We start from the raw sequence: 17,889 nt of genomic DNA on the forward strand, positions 1-17,889 counted from the left end.
CTTCAGTTCCCAAAGTTTTTTTGTGAAATTTAAGGTAAAATAGTCGGGGGAACGGTGACGGGACTACAACTAAGGATTTTTTTAATATTTCAGATAAATATTTCAGTGCTCGGAACATTTTTGAGCAGGAAAAACAAAATAAACAGACCATAAATGGAAATAGCTATTTTTAGTTTTCACTTAAGAAAATCTAAATAAGTAAAGAATTCACCCACTTATTATATATTCCATATATTAGCAGTTACTTTTAACTGATTAGTCAAAATCAATGTTAACTCATAATGGAGTAGGTTTAACGCTTCACAAATTGCTTGAGATGGTGAAATATTGATGTAACAATACCATATTTTACAGAAAACATCTGTAAAGACATTTTAACGGTTCTGGTCTTTGTTTCAAGTGTTTTGTTTTTTTTTTCTTTAAACACTTGGCGGATCATGTAGCTTTCTGTTTCGTGACTCACTGTAACTAGACTTTTTAAGAGTAGAACAGGCTGAGTTATTAAGTATCGGAGACTTAAATGAAAGAGAGAGTCCATCAAGGAACAAAGCCACAGCTGCAAGGAAGCTGAAGCAGAATCACAGTCCCTTAGGGGCCCACAAGTGTTATTGTTTGTATATACTAAATAAAAAGGAAAGCATGAGGGTATACAAGTAAAAAGACCTGGAGAAATTTTTTTACTCAGTTATATCTGTATCTACTTCATTCTTTTTCTTTGAATTCTTTACAGTTACAACATTATGCTGAAAATTTATCAATGACCAGGACTCAAACAATTAAAAATTTAGGTGCTTGAAACTTAAAATTATTCTTAGGCGCTGAATTGTCTCACCTTCCCAAAACTTGTGACAAATATATCAGGTCTCCCACTTGACTAGTACATTTTATTTAAGAGCTATTTATAATCCGTAGCTGGATTTAAAGATGGAGTGTATTATGTATTGTGTATTATTCATTACTCCTAGTACCACTATAAAGAATGTCTATGGAAATGTTCTTTTAAACTTAATTGTAGAAAGCTTTCTGTGCATTTTATTTTCCTACACCATTGCTTGTACAGTTTTCCTGTTTATTTCCCTGAGATTGTCACACTGCATACAAGCTGCTGCATAACGTTATGAAAGTCCTTTCTAATAGGTGAAAGTGACATTGAAATGGCCCATACGTTAGAGAAAGCCACAGAAACTTTTAACTAACCATCGTGCCGAAATATACAAAAGCATTTGTTCTCTATTATTGAAATTCACTGAAAGTTTTTGTGAGCTTCCTTTGTTCAAACTATTTTTTATCCCACTCATATTTAAAATTCTAACCTCTAAAAGGATCTAAAAATTGCAGTGAGACTGATTTATTAACCTAATTATATCTCTTTTTTTTTAGTATGAAATTGTGTATGGCGTAGTGGAAGTGACACTTTAAATGACATGGGATGAGTCCTGTAGTTTCTAGGCATGTTAAAACTGATATTTTGCCTACCTAAAGGAGTCCAGAACTGAGCTATTATAAATTTAAATCACTGTACATCTCTTGCAGGAGAAGAAAACTGGAAATACAAGGAGCTGAAGAAGAGGGAAGAAAGCATGGACTGTAAGTTTTTTAATAGACTTTAATTTAATCTAATTCCACAAAAATACAGATTTTCTTGTATTGTTAACACTCGGTTTATTTAGACCTGAAAAGAACTGATGTCCTGATACTTGCATAAAGTTTCTGCAGTGTACCTCAAGACAAGATAATTGATATCTTAGGACTTAGAGGACAATCACAAATATTTGGAGCTTCTTTCAAGGCTGTTCATAAAACATCAAAAGTCTTAGGAACACAGCTTTATTTTATGAAAGCAAGACAGAAATTAATTTTGACATAATTTAAATAGAAGGTATATAAAACCATCTGTTCAGGTCTAATTAAAAGCAGAAGTTCAAAATGGACAACTGTAGACATCACATAATTCATTAAAATTACGGCTTCTTGTATCTGTTTATTCAAGATGAATGCTACTGAAGCTTTCTTCCATATTACAAGGTTCTAATGTTTTAGAGACTTCATCAGCAACTAAAAGAGGATGAAAACAGAACTGTTTTTATAATATACCCTATTCCTAGTATACCACAGTCGGCAGCTTACAAAAAAAGTTGGTCTGTTACTCAGTGAAATGGGAAAATGATCAATAAATATGCTATGAATGCCAAAGTGTATATTATGTTTTTGTAACAGTGTTCTCTAAAATTGTTCCATATAACTTAGGGCTACCATGATACTGAAAGAAAGGTCTCAGCTGGCAGTAAGGGAAGATGGATAAGAATGTACTTCAAGAGTTTCTGCATTTTCAAATGAGCTGATTTCCTGAGAAGTAGAAGGGCTTGGTCTTGATTTTCAGTACAAATACCAACCATGAAAATGGGGCTTCGTGATCCTGACTATTTGGGTTTTGACTCTGCTTTTGCCTTTCATCAGAGGGTATTGATGGAGTAGCAAGAGCTGTTTGAGATTACCTGAGAGATTTGGGGGAACATGCAGGAGTGTTAAAGCTGGGAAAAGAGCAAATATGGTACCTGTCTTAAAAAAGAGGAGCCAGGGAATTATAGACCAGTCAGCTTAGTATTGATTTCCGAAAAGATTGTGGAAAAAGTAAGCAAGCAAATAATTTTGTAAGCATTACAAAAACAGGAATATGAGTAACACCTGTATTGATTTGTCAAGAACAAACAACTAATTTCCTTCTTTGACAGAACAATATTGCAGAATAAAGGAGGAGCAACAGGTGACATAATTTAACTTCAACACATCTTCTACTGCTGTCTCATGTTTTTAGAAGCAAGCTAGGGAAATATTGTCTGTTATTAACTGTGCATTTGATGAAAAAAATATTGATTGTGAAGGATTCACTGCCAGGATGAGAGGATGTATTGAGTAGAGTTTTGCTGTGTGTTGCATGTTCAGGTCAGTCAATATTTTCATTAGTCAATTGGATGACAGGAGAGAGTTTCACAGAAAATACTACGTTGGAAGAACTGAAATCATGTTGGAGGACAGGGTTAGAGTTCAAAATACTTATGGGAGATTAGAAAAGAAGTACAAGAAGTTCAAAAAGGATTAAGTGTAAGTTTGTAGGCTTGGACAGAGTAATCAACAGTAAGAATGCAGAGTAGGGACCAATTCTGTGGTATGGCTCAGAGTTACAGTGGAAGACAGGGTGAACATGGCTTAGCAGTATCAGACTAACATGGAAGAGAAAATACCACAGCAGTAGGTATACATAGGGGTATAATTTGTCACACATATGAAGTAATCTTGTTCCCAGTGCATTGAGGAGGGCTTCAGGTGGAGTATTGTCTCTAGTTCTGCTCATAAAGAGGTTGGCAGTCCTGAAGAGAGACTGATGAGGGATGTGGAAAGCCTGACCTGCAAAGAAATATTAAAGAACGAGTCTCTTATTTTAGAGAATTTATGACAGTTTGTCAAATGAGTAAAAAGACTTTCAAATAACAAGTGAATAATCTATCTCTGCATATACATGGAGGGTAGAAAAGGAGTAATACACCAATAGTTGCAGAAAGAATTTGGGAAGAAAACCTTCCTAACATTAAAACTCACCAAGCACAGGAACCGAATGCTCAGGAGGATTGTAGCCTATCTAGCATGAGCTGTATGTAAAAAGAGTATAGACAGACATCTGAATTACTGACATACAGTTGTTTTTGTCCTGGAGCAAGAGAATTAATTAGATGACCTCTTGCAGTCTCTTCCATTCAATTTTTTATGAATCTCTGAAACACATAGCACTCAAATGAAACAAGGTCAGTCAGACAGGTGTGAAGAAGAGGAGAGTTGTCTGCAGGAAAACAATGAGATAAGATGTAAATATGGACCTTGTTTAATGTTTTCAAATAAATGCAAAGAAGGTTTGAAAAAATAAAAATACCTTAAAAGGTCCAGAATACCAAAGGAAAGGAGAAAAACACTAGTCAAGTCATACAGGTAGGATTCTTAGGTCCTAATTTCACAGTATCAGGCTCAGTTTTATAAAGCTATGTAAAGTACTTTAGTTTTGTTCTCGGTTTATGTTTATGAATTTGTGAGAATGCTTTTATTTCATGAAGGTGCTTTTATTTCACTCCTCTGCCTTCCCTACGTATATCCTTTGGAAGATTCAGTATCCTCATTGCCTACAGCTTCCTTGAAAGCAAATTAATAGGTTTATCAAGATACTGCAATCAACAGTTAAGGCCTCTTGCTAAGTTGCATGAAAATAAATGGCATCATCTGTTATATCAAAAATAAGTGGCTCAGACTGCAAGAGGTTGATGAAGCATTTGATCACCACTAGAGCACTGAACAGCTAAATGTGGTTGTGAGTTTTGTGTTAGGTTATCTGAGTGATTCTCTTTGTAAGAATTACCAACTTAATTTTTCTAAACAAAAAAGGAAAAAATGTCTCGAATGTTTTAAACACAAAACTGTAAGCAAAAATTTCAGTACTAATACTTTCCTTACTGTCTTTCCCTTAGTTCTATTATACTCAGATACTTTTTTAGTGTAGAAAATTCCTGTTTGTCTTTCACAGCAACATATAGTATGAAATATTCAGTAAGCCCTTCGAGGATAGAGCTCTTTTCATTGTTGTTCCTCTTACTAAAGTAAACTTGTGCTATCTTTAAGGTAGCACAAGTTCATTCTGAAGGAAAAGAATATCACAAAGAGAAAATAAATCTTCCCTTTCTAAGGATAGCTTCATTTGCAGCCTGGAGACTTGAGAAAAACAGGCCTGGAAATTACATTATTCAGGACTTGTACTTGAGTAGCTTTTTTTCCAATTGCAGGCTGTTTAAGCTTTGGTTTTCACTGTGTTTCTGGTTACTAGTTCTGGTTACTAGTTCACAGCAATGTTGGCAAAAGGTAAACCTTCCTATATTCTTGCCAGAATATATACAATATGTATATATTGTGTATATATATATTCTATACATTCTATATGTATATGTTCTATACAGTTACTAGTCGGTGTCAAGTGGACCAAAACTTTGTTTCAACTTGTAGAGCCAGCTGAATCTGGATCAAAACTAGTCATTGTTTTCAGCAATCAGCTGTGCACATTACAAGTGTGCTGTCTAATGCCATTTGTTGACCTCTAAGAATTCTGAGTGTCTTTCATCCTAAAACCTCTGCCTCACAGATGGTCTTTGTAGTATCTTAGTATTGTCCCCTGCGTCCCAATAATGACTGTTTTGCACTCTAAAAGTTTTAGAAGCTGTACTCTGTGAAGCACCTCTGTTAAGTCTCATGGACAGCGTTGCAGATGATATCAGATATTACACTAGGTTTATTATCCATTAATGTTTTATTAGTAAAGAATTATAAAATCAGGTATTTTTTTAAAATCCTGGATAGTCTGGGATCCACAGTTCTCTAGTCGGTCCCCATCCCTTCAGGATTTGCCAGTATTTTCATTAAGTAGTCTTCTGTCTTCTTTCTGTCTTCCCAAATAATCCATCTTGAATTTACTATTATTTAATTCTTGTTGCTCACACAAGCACTTCTCCCCTTTTTCATCCAGCTAGAAAGTCTGCAAATACATTTCCTAGGTGCTCCTGTTTCAGGAGTTTTTCAAAAAGCTGTGTTTCAGGAGGAGACCCAATAGGAGGGGGATGATCATAATTTATGGCCCTGAGTGGCATCTGGATGGACCTCTGACTGTCATGTGCTGTGCCCGGCACCCTTTTTCAGTATGTCTGTCATCAGAAATACCATGTAGTATGTCTAGGACACAAATAGAGAGTTCATACCACCATTACAACTGTCTTGTCAGATTCAGTTGGACACTTAATAGAGTGGACATAAATTAGAGGTGAAGCAAAGGGGCATCATTCAGAAAGAAAGAGATGGTACCAGGTGAATATCGGTCTCAGGTCCTTAGCAGTGTTTGGCATTTAGGCTAGGCCATTACAGATAGTTAAGGCACCTTTTTCCTTTCTTTAGTAGCCCATTTTGATAGCTTTCAGAAAAACGAAGGCCAACAGCTTCTGGGACAAGCATTCAGAAAGGTGTCAGAAATGATGATGGAACTCCTTTCTCCTTGCGTGGCAGCCCTCACCTAAACAGCACCCAGGAAAGTGGTGACCTCATGTCATTAATCAGTCAAATATGTGTCTCTGGAAAAATTTCTCTTTTTGTCCTCTTATTCATTCCAACCCTTAAGCTGACAAGTTTCAAGGACTCTACCACCTGTCACTGAAATGAATCTTAATTTATTAATCTTAGAGTAACCTGTGTGAAATTGTACGATTTATCAATTTAATACAGAGTTTTGACTGGAAGCAATGAGGATGTGTGCTGTAGCCAAGAAAATAGAAGCCTGCTTTATCATGTTTATTCATCTCTAGATTTTCTTGAGACTTTTGAAGAGGTGAAGAACCAAGAATTGGAACGAAAGGCCCAAATAGAAGCCAACATTGTTGCACTTCTGGAGCACTCAAGCAGGGTAAGTGCATTTCCCTCCTCCTGTGGCAAGCTAGTTGTTCAGAAGCACGGAACAGGAGAGTGAATGGATAAAAAGGGTGGTGAGTTTTTATATATTAGTCAGTATCTGCATAATAATCTCTTCAGGGGATTAAACATTAAACCATATACAGCTGTAGTTAACAACAGAAAAAAAAGAAAGATTTGTTTAATTTCTCTTTCTGGGGAAAGGGCTCTGAGTATTAGGTAATACTTGTGACCAGAATAAAAGAAATGTTTGCATAGTTGCTGTAACTTGTCATCACTGAACTTGTCATTATGGCTATAATGAACATTATTTCATTTCTGATAAATGTTTCAGAATACTGCAAATAAAACTGCTTCAATATTTTGTTTACCTAAAGTCTGCAAATCTCAGTCCATGGGTAGGCTGTCTCTGCTGTTATGTAACTATTCCGATTGTCTCTCTGATCTACTAAAATTATGTCCAGAATACAATTGTATTACTGTGTAATATTTAATGTAACCACTTTAGGAATTGTTCCTATTTGCAATCTGCCATCTTTTCACACTTTCAGAAAATTTTTTCTTTTAACATTTTTTGTTTCCATGGGTTTTTTTATCTTGCAGAAATCTTTCAGCTGAGTAATTCTTTGATTATGTCATCACTTTGTGTTCTAACTCTTTCAGTATGGTATACCATAAGGTATATTTTAGGCAATGACAGTTACTTTAGAAGAGATTAATGTGTGACAGTTTATACTTGCTGCATTTTTGTTTCATCTTCACTGGCACAGTACATCTTTTATCAAAAGTTGGTAGAATGAAAATTGTTTACATTTAAATCACGTCAGATTATTTTCAGAAATTTCAGTCTTTGTAGTATGAAAGGCAAATAAAAGACAGTATAATAGGACAGGGAGTTTTCTACTTGTCCAGTGACACCATTTGTTGTTTCAAAGATACAGCATGTTCTTATTATTGTTATTGGTAACACACAGAACGTGAATCATATGAAACAAATTTCATCTGTTACCAGTCAAGAGCTGAAGATTATGCAGGAAGACCTCACTTTCAAGTCAAATGAAATGCAGAAATCACAAAGCACTGCTAAAAATCTGATTACAGGTGAGTTCAGCAATGTATTTTCAAATTAATTCCTTTAAAAAATTTAAATTACCTGAGTTACTACACTGTAATAACTACAAGATCAGTGATTTCCAAATATTAAAATACAGTGGCAAGTTGGCTAATTGAAACTCTTGTGCGTAACAAGTTATAGGAGTATTTCACGTATTATTAGTAGTAAATCATCAGCTTCCTCGCACAGGTATACATTAAACAGATGTATTTTAATACTGGGCTACAAAGTTTTCTGAGCTGGAAGTTTGACTTTACTAATACTCACCTTGAAATAAATGTTTAATTTAAAAAGTGTTTAATAAATTGAGGTAGAGACTTCCACAGTTATCTAACTATATATAATTTGTAAATCTAGTTCTTAGTATCGCTTACGATTTGTGCTTTTCTAAAGGGGTATGTACCATGGGAGAATAACTGGCGACCACAGTGAGTAGCTCTGAAATTCTCAGGCTTTGATTCTGCAAAATGAATATTTATTTTGACTTCATTTTGGAAATGCTCAAATAATAAAATTAAGTGTAATAATGTGCAGGATCTGGCCTGTATTTTCAAAAAGCAGACAGTATTTTTCTTTCGTTTCTGTAACAAGTTTCTATTTAATTCCTTATTTGCACTGCTTATAGTGGAATTGTTCTCATAATTCCAAGCCTTTACCAATATCATTATTGGATCAGCAAGCCTTTCCTTGTTTGTTTCAGTGAAAGGAGGGGGCAGTAATTAAGAATCATAAATCCTTCTGTTAGAAGGCTATTACATCCTATACTTGGTAGTAATTTTCAAAATATGAGCCTGTGTTGTAACTTCAAAGTAGTTATGTGCAAATAAGTTATTATGTACAAAATGTTACAGAAAGTGATTGTTCTGTTGCATTTGAACATTTAATGTTCACTCATTTGCCAATACTCATTTTGCACTTCTGGTGCAGTTTAAAAAACTGGGCCATACATTACAGGTTCAAATATGATTTTTGCTTCTTTCACGTGAACATCAATTCTTACTACTTTACAATATAAGGATGTTCTGAAGCACATAGTGCGATAGAGACATTATTGCAGGACATATTTCCTTCTTTACAAGGGGGAAGAAGGAAGTTGCAGTACATAATTTGTAGTAGATCACGTTAAGTGACTCGTAGGTAAACTTCTGAAAGCAAGGAGTCACAGATACTGTAATAAATAATTTTCTTCCAGAAATACAGGGGATGTTCAGTTTGCACAGTTAAAGTTCTTCATAACCCTTGAATTATAGCACAGTCATCTTCAGGATTCTTTTATTTTGATTAAAATCTGGATTTCCGTATTTTCTTGATGTAACAAAGATACAAAAAGTCCACCAGTGGAACCCTTAAAAAAAATGAAGAAAAAAAAAAAAAAAGAGAAAAAAGAAAAGGAAACCATGAAGAGTAAACAAAAGTGCTGATGGCACGGTTTCCCAGAAACATTTCCCTGGGTCACTGTAGTTTGGTCTGAGACTTTGCTACTGTGTACACAGCGCCTGCTAGACACTGCAACTTCATGGCCTATCAGAAGGAACTGGGCTGCATCCTCTTCCTGTCTCTTCCCCTAGAGAAGTGTTGAGGTTTTTTAGTTGTAAGGGTTTTTTTCATTGAGGCTGTTGCTGTATAAGGATAGAATTCACCCCTTCCAGTTTCTTCCATTTTCTCCAGAAATTGTGGATGGATAGGAGTAGCCCATGGAGCTCTCACTGTAGCTTCTATCAGTGTATGGATAGAACAGTCTTAAGAATCCTTTCTGGCTTTTTGGCTTTTATGTTACATGATATTTTATGTTCCATTTATGATACATGTAAAATAAATCCCTATTAGTCAGCTATGTATTATTTAAAAAAAAAAACACCAAAATATAAATACTAAAACAGCTATTTAAAATTGAAAATGCTGATTAGGCCTAAATAAATCCTTAGGAAAATCTAAAGTTGTTTTCTGCTATTTCTTTCCAATTTGAATTATTATTATTTTATAATTATATTTTTTACTGGTTTTGATGTTAAAGCCCTGATTTAGTGAGATTTATTTTAAGCGTACTTAGCATTTATCTTTCTTTAAAACACAGTGCCATAGGAACAAGGGAAGTAGAGCTGTGGTCTGTTCAGTTGTATTTTAGGATCTGACATTGACCAGTATCAGGAACCTCAAAGTGAAACTATGGGCAGTTATGAAATATTCTAGATACAGGGACATTGTTTTCTTAAGCCATTTAGGGTGGAAGGCAGCAAAAACATAACTTATCCCCAAAACTGGATCAAAATGTATTTTTTATTTTGTTTACCTTTATTTTGTCCTTTCTTAAGCATCTCATGTCTGAACAGTTTAGGTCTTTATATCTATCTTCATATAAGAATCTATCCATATTTCTAACTCCTTTAATTACCTGTATCTGTTGTTTCATTGTAATGGATTGTCCAAAGTAAATGCTGTATATTATAGCACCTGCTCACTTCGTAAACTATGATAGCTCTTACTCAGTGGAGATATGGAAGTGTTTTCCCTGCACAGAGCGAATACTTAAAGCAAGTTTGGCTATTTACTCTCATAAGACTAAGTCTAACCGTATTACCAGGGGTCCTCAAGCTACGGCCCGTGGGCTGGATACGGCCCCCCAGGGTCCTCAGTCCGCCCCCGGTATTTACAGATCCCCCCCTCTCCCCCCCGCTGGGGGCTGGGGGGGAAACCAAGCAGCCGCAGATGGCTGCCTGCCACTGCATCCGCGCCGGCCCCTGGTTAAACAGTTTGAGGACCCCTGCCATATACACTCAACATAAATAAAAACAACATGATGTTGATAAAAACTGATTTTTTGTCTGCATTATTGCAGTCAACATTTTGTAAGATACAACCACTGCTTTGAGACTTGAAATTGACTGATGCTATAAACAACTTTAAGAAATACAAATACCTCACTGTGTTACAGAAAATCACCACATTTTCATTACTCTTGACTTGAATATAATATAGTAATTGTAATATAGGAGTCTGACTTACAGGATGATTGTGAAGATCAATTTTTTTTTTCATTCACATTAACATTCCCATTAATGTCAAAATCAGAAAGATAAGGAGTTGTTTGTATTGTTTAAGTATAGTATAATTCTTCTATACTGGGCAGTGTATTATGAAATAAAAAGTACAGTTAATTAGAGATTGTGTATCTGGTGATCTAGAGAGTCAAAAACTGCAGATGGACCTACAAAAGATGGAACTCTTGGAGGGCAAGATGGTTGATGAACTGGCTTCTCTTAAAGACAAAACTCAACAAACAAAAATGGAGTTGGAGGTCTATAATAATTTGCCAGCTCTGAAAGCATCAGGAGAAGAGAAGAAAAAGGTAATGAAAGGAATAAAACCTTGGATTACACAAAATTTGTGTGCTTTTGAGCATCTAGTAGGGGGAAATCCAAGTCTATGACTGGGAACCCTGACTGGTAGGTGAAAACTGGGCTTGCACATCTGTGCAATGCTTCTCTAGTTATATATGTCACTTATTAAGTGTATACATGTAGCAGGCTATCAACTGCTATTCTTTTTGGTAACTTCTACAAAATTTCCCGTTTATTTTAGTGATTCATCTGAACTTTTCTGCTGTAACTTACAACTACCCTTAAGTCTGAACACAAAATCTAACACAGAACCCAAACAAAAAAGAAAAATCTGTCCTGAATGTATTTACTGTAAGACAGACTCCATCTAGAGCCCTTCCCATTTCGCATGTGATAAATTTCCTACAAATTCTTAATATCAGTATTACCATTTCTGGTGATGGTAAGCCTACAATCTGGTCATAACTGTTGAATATTGTCTTTAGGATAGAGCATACCTTACTAGAGAAAAGCTATATGAATCCTTTATGCATGTGATGCTCTGAAAGGAAGAATCAGTAGCATTTAGAAAGCTGAATTAATATAATTTGTCTGTAGCCCACAGCAAGTGAATTCATCCATTAATCAGTTTGTGTTGGGTTTTTTCCAACTAGAGACTCCAGGATGACAAAGAAAAATTAACAAAACATAGCCATGCTTTCAAGAAAATAGTGGAACACTTGAATACAGAGTATGAGACACTAAAGAGAGAGCTGCAAGAGAATGAGACTCATTGTCAGGTATAGCTCAAGCTAAATACAGTTGTTTCTGTCGTAGTTTCGGTTTTCTCATACACAGGAAGCATTGTATGAACAGAATCTGTTTATTTCTTCTCAGAGTTTTAAAAGTTATGTGTTGTAAATGCATAGCCATATTTTCTGTTTTCAAACAAACACGATGCTGATAAATTGCTTGTAAGCTTTGGATTTCAAAGTTACTAGGCAGAAGTCTTTCTGAGCTTAAAAACTGTGTGAATCCTTTGCTGAAATATTTGTTTTAATCTTGCTCAGAGCTCTGCCCCTTTTGCCCTTCCTTTGCTTGACAAGTTTTGAGGACCAACTTAGAAAGAAACTATAGGGGAAAAAAGTCACTACTAATTAGATAAATCTCTTTTGGTTTTAAAGCTATGGTGGTAAGTTTTTTCTTGCAACTGGTACTATTAATTCCATTTCCCTTTTTCCAGTCCTTCTGCTCCTTGGAGACCACTGAGCTTTTAGGGTTTGTTCAGACTTCTTTAAACCCAACGAACTTTGGTATATGAGTATATTTACATTTCAAAAGTGAAACAGGAAAGAAGATGTTTTTAAACTCTTGAGCAGCTTTTATTCTTCCATTATAAACACCCATAAATTGCTGTCATTTTGGCAACAGAACTTCACTGCAATGTAAGTCTCAATGCACAGAAGGAAAATGGATAACTTCAAAATAATTAATTCCCATTTTTCAGCTTATTTTCTCTGCATATCGCTGATTTTTATTGTTTCTGGTTATTGAGATCTTTGTCCTTTAGAACTGTTACTTTTTTCTAATTCGGGTAAAAGCTGAAGATGGTATTTATACATGTTTAATTTAACATTCTTCTGGAGTGAACTTTATGGACTGGATGAGAGTGCATAGCTCTAAATGGGAAGGTGTACGTATACATTTGTAGCATATGGTTATTGTGGGATAACTCTAGGGTGATGTTATAAATCCCCAAAGCTGCATGGCAAAGTTTGCAAGACTTCAGATGCTGTATAATTTTTTGTGCCAAGATCAGATTCTTATTCCTAGAGATTGCATAAATCAGAAATGGATACCCAGTGTTAATTACTTGCATAATGGTGCTAAAAGGTTTGTAAAAAATAGTAATTGTACAGTGTTACTTCAGTTCATTAAGCTGTGGCCGTTCTATTTCAATGTGTGCAAAAAGGGTTTGTTTCTTTGATTTTTACCTCATGAGTGTAACTGTCATAAGGATGAGTAAAGGTGTATCTCAAAATAAATAGCTGAATAGTTCGCATGCATCAAGCATTTTGAAATACAAATAGCCTTTACATATTTTGAGGGTATGGGCGATTTTGCAAGCAGTTTATTGTATGAGTTGTGGCCTTCAAGGAATTGCTATAAAAATGCACTGCATATTTCCTTTGATATATATCAGACAGTATTTTAAGCATAGACTCCTTTACTGGCTGTATTGCATGTAGCAACAGAAATACCATATTTTGGAAATAAATGACTGCCATGTGTACTGTGAACCGGTACACTAGATAACTGATTCTTCACTGTAAGATTTGCAACTGATCTGATATCTTCTAGCTGAAGAATAAGCTTTTAAATAAAAAGTTGAAATATTTTCCTGATTTATTACCTTAGCTTCCACTGAAAGTTTAGTCTCAGAATGATTTTCAGTTTTTGCATTTAAAAATAACATCTGCATATCTTGAAATGCAGAACCTTGAACAGCAGCATCAGAAAAACAAATACAAAATTGTATTGTAAGGAAGCAGCCATCAATATAATGTCCACATTAGTTTCCTGTTGATGTTGAAAGTATTGAAGAAGTGCCAGCACTTAGCCCACACTCCTACAATCTTCTCGCTGCAGCTCTGTTCTTATCACAGTTTCTGGCATCAGACAGGAAACTTAACTATGGAAGTAAGGAAGTTTCTTCTGTGTAGCTCAAAGTCCAAGACAGTGTCAGGAAGTATTGTATCTTTGGTGATTTTAGATCTTACTGATTTTAAAAAGAGATCATTTACATGATATGAAGTATTATGAGAATTAGTATCTCCCTGCAGTGTTCACGTCTTTATTTCTGATTTGCTTACACATTTCCCTATATGAAAAGTCTTGAATTCTCATCTGTTTTTTTTCCTTCTATCACTGCAGTTGCATGCAGTGGTTTTATATCAATAGATCTGTGAAGTGCTAAATTATGTACAGGTTAATCACTGAGAGCTTTACAAACAATTTTGCTATTGTTTCTCATTTCTCTGGGGTTTTTTGTAAGAAAACTTTGATCTTATCAGGTGATAGAGTACAAGGTATTGATACAACATTTTGGGGAAATTCTTTGTGTAATGTACATCTGTAATAATGATCGGTTTCATTTTTGCCTCTTTTTATGTTTTCAGCTTACAAATTTGGAGAGGAAGTGGCAGCACCATGAGCAAAATAACTTTATGATGAAGGAATGTATCCTTTTCTTTCAGAAATACAGTAAAATTCATGCACTGTATTAATTGAGGAAGAAGTCTGTTTCCTCCAGCAGCATAAGACAGGACGGAGTGGGGAGAAGGAGATGGGAGGAGGGGAAAGGCGATGCTTTGCAAATGTCTGGTTAGGCGATAGATATTACATACAGCAAAACTTGTATGTGTTGCCTGAAACAATTTTACAGCAGTCTGAAGTTTTCCCTGTTGGGTCAGTTTTGCCATTGGGTTTCATATGAAGATGATCTTCACGTCCATCCAGTCTTACCTGAAATTATCCAGCAAGCGTAGCATTGCTTGAAAGTCTGTATAGTATGGTGACTTTGCATGGCATTTTGCAGTTTTGAAACACCAAAATATCAATGATGAAAAAGTAAACATCAAATTGTATGCAGTTAATGTATTTCTTATCAAATAAAGAGGAATTGGATTTTAGAGGGGAGAAATTTAGATAAATGTGGTAAGATATGACAAGGAGATGCTTTAGCTGCAAAATGGGCTGGAATAGGGGAACTCTCTTGTAGCGCTCTCATTATGTGATGCTAATTAAAGAGTTACATTCCACTAATCATATAAGACCTTCCAAAATATCAGTAAAATCTTATTTGGTGCAAGTGACTTTCGTAAGGCAGTTTTTGAAAGTAGCAAAAGCACTGAGGTTTTTTTAATTAGAACTGATTGTTCTTATCTCGTACTGTTCTCCATATTTATTACAGAGATCTGAGTAGAGCATAGATGCACTTTTATTTTACATTCCAGGGACTTTGAATTCACTGCAACAAATTCACCTTTTTACAATTATTTAAGAAGCAAAAAATCTGAAATCTTAAAGAGGCATAGAATCACTGTTATATGGCTATAGTACAAATGTAATTGGCAAAAGTACTATCAAAACTAGAGTGTACCATCCAGCATTGTGTGTTGGATAATAGACATTGCTATATGTCTCAGAAAGTGTCACGAGAATATATTTCAGGCAATTCTATAATAGCCTAGCCATCACAGGGGAAAAAATAGAGGATCTGCATATCATTACCTTTTTCATATACCAAATACTCCATTTTTCATATCTGGTAAGTGCTCAAATTCTTAGAAAAAAATCTGAGAAATTGGACAACATAATGTAATTGGAGTCACCTCTATAAAAAAGTCTCTACAGGAATATTTTATTAAGACAGGAATCTCAGAATCTTATTTTTTCTAACAGAAAAAAACTCTTAAAGCAATCCAAGAGAAAAAGTTGATCAGGATATTAAAAGTGCCTCCTAACTTGCTGCAAGGAATTACCTATCCAAATGCAAACCCTTATACAGAGCTTTATGTCTGCTTGAGCTAGTGGAAAGAAAGGTCCTGCTTTCTCGCTGGGACTTCCGTAGCCAGAGTTCTGAAGTGCCAAACTGTGTGTCAGTAAATAGCGAGTGCCTTGAAATGGTTTTGTTTGCAGTGTGACAATGGGCAGAGTCTTCCACAAGGGACTTATTGCCTATATACATAAAACCAAAACTGACTCAGGCATGTAATCTTTGGGGGTTTGCTATGCTTGGCATGAGATGGGAGCTCGTAAATTCATGTACATCTTTTAGAGTCAGTTATGAATTTTTTCCATTATTTGCAAACCTTGACAGTTTTCACAGAAGGAAACTTACTGTAGTTCCCTTATGATCTCTAATTATGCTAATATTTGTACTGGCAGTTTGTTTCCTTAATTCTTTTTAATCAGTCATAGCAACAAAAAGTCAGGAGAGTGACTACCAGCCAATAATGAAGAATGTGAGAAAGCTGGTCACAGAATACAACAAAGCTCTCATAGATGCCTTACAAAACACCAAGAACTGAACCCAGGCACTTCCTTCCTGCCCCAGTGGACCAACAATGAGAGATGTGCACAGGCAACATGGAAAGCTGGATTACTGAGCTCATTCGCTCATTGCTACAGTGACAGTTATTCCTAAAAGTATTTTTCCAGATTTTTAGAACTGAAGGTTTTTAATAGTATCCCTCCTTTTGCAACATTCAAAAATTTTAGAAATAAATTTCTGAATTTTTAGAAACTTGTAGAAATATAAAGGAAGTGCTGCACCTAAAAGCCCATTGCTGGATTGCATCTTAAATGTGAAATGTCAGTCTGCTTTACACAATGAATCTCTAATTGTCTTGTAGTCCTATCCCTGCCTGACAGGCTGTCATACATGTTACATTAAGTGGAGTATATAATAAACTAAATTCTAATATCAGTAAACCATCCCTATTTAAATAGCAATTTATAACCAGTAAGGAACACATACAAGGATGGCAAGCATCCTTTTAAGTTGGAACTGCTTCATAGTGTAAAGTCTTATAATAAAAGCAAATGTACTTCAGATCTGTCAACAAATTTTCATTTCCTAATGGAGAACTGATCAACTTCCTTATTTTATATTTTGTAATGTAATTACAAGGAGAGAACTGTGATAAAAAGTACTGAAACACAGCTAATACTGACCTTGTGCAGAGCATTTTATTTTTATAATATTCAACAATAAAGGAAACAACAGAGAAAAGTATATTTTCTGCATTTTTTTCTCTTCCGTTTTCAAGCTGCAGTGCCATACACAACCTCTACTTTCACAAAATACACAGAAACAGATTCAACATAGAAAAAACCCAGTGTACTGATACAGAAATAACAATGTGCTTTACGATGCATAATTTTCACATTTACATAAAACAATTTCCATGTATATATTTCCCTTACATTCTACATATAATGTAACTATAAACTACCTATCAAAAATTTCCTCCACCTGGTATGTTTTAAGCAAGTCCTGATCAAAGAGAAAAAAGCTCAATTGACTATAGGTAGGAATCTTAGCCAGATGGTAATCTCACCTTTTACAGAAAATAATAAAAACCAGAAGGGCCTGGATTTATGGTTGTTATGCTTTCTTAGAAAAGTTTTCTGAAAAGAAGTAGACTATATGCTTCACCTGGTAGAACTAGAGTAGACAAAGCACTAGAAAATGCACCGAATCCATTAAAGTAGAAGTTCTGTATTTTTGTTGCTAAATTTCTCCAAATCTATAATTATTTTGAGTGTAAAGGGGTATACTAAACGAAAATATTGAAGATTCTTGCAGAAAGCACTGTGTTTCCAAATTCAGCACAGTAAGTGCTGCTGTTGTGTATATTTATGTCTGTATAATATTTAGAGATAATGGAACAGGATTTCTATAAACCAAGGTCTGTTATCTAGGGGAAATTCCCACTAATGTCTCTTCCTTCCTGTCAAAGTTTCAGCTATTCCAGAGAGAGCCCGTTATTTATTGAGATAAGGTTGAAGTCTAATATTCTCACCAATGAAACTATTAGCCAAAGAGATCACCTCCTGATTTCCACATGTGCTACAATAACATATTTTAATGAACAATGGAAAAAAGCTGCAGACTGCATAAATAGGCTGCTTTAAGTCTGCTTTCACCCAGGGCAGGGGATGGTTTTATTCCTTGGTAACCATTCTGTAAGACAGCATGGTAAAGTTTACAGGTTTTTGTTCTGTTCCCTGTGAGGTGCCTGTCCTAAACCCCTCTGTCCAGCATGCTTTTCTTTTCCTTGTTGTATTGAAGAATCTCTGGATTAACTGTTTCTGTCTGAGAATCTCATCAGTCATTCCCTCTTTTAACAGTTCACCATTATGGTCCTGGATCATGGTCGTAGTACCCATGGCTGAGGAGAGCTG

General features: G+C 35.2%; 1 protein-coding gene across 5 annotated transcripts in view; it reads left to right on the forward strand.

Moving 5' to 3' along the window:
* Nucleotides 1-16,717, forward strand: part of IFT74 (intraflagellar transport 74) — a 37,624-nt gene extending 20,907 nt beyond the window's left edge. For 3 of the 5 annotated variants that reach the window (XM_040578985.1, XM_040578984.1, XM_040578986.1), the window contains exons 14-20: nucleotides 1,534-1,587; nucleotides 6,384-6,481; nucleotides 7,461-7,587; nucleotides 10,783-10,946; nucleotides 11,592-11,717; nucleotides 14,097-14,157; nucleotides 15,895-16,717. In XM_040578985.1, coding sequence (XP_040434919.1) covers nucleotides 1,534-1,587; nucleotides 6,384-6,481; nucleotides 7,461-7,587; nucleotides 10,783-10,946; nucleotides 11,592-11,717; nucleotides 14,097-14,157; nucleotides 15,895-16,010 — 746 coding nt within the window. In that variant the 3' untranslated portion in view covers nucleotides 16,011-16,717. Of the gene's footprint in view, nucleotides 1-1,533; nucleotides 1,588-6,383; nucleotides 6,482-7,460; nucleotides 7,588-10,782; nucleotides 10,947-11,591; nucleotides 11,718-14,096; nucleotides 14,158-15,808 lie in introns of those variants that run through there. The other 2 variants (XM_040578987.1, XM_040578988.1) reach the window with 2 other exon arrangements.
* The last annotated feature ends 1,172 nt before the right edge of the window (nucleotides 16,718-17,889 follow it).

Source organism: Falco naumanni, chromosome Z (genome assembly GCF_017639655.2).
Source record: "Falco naumanni isolate bFalNau1 chromosome Z, bFalNau1.pat, whole genome shotgun sequence".
NCBI classification, from domain to species: domain Eukaryota; kingdom Metazoa; phylum Chordata; class Aves; order Falconiformes; family Falconidae; genus Falco; species Falco naumanni.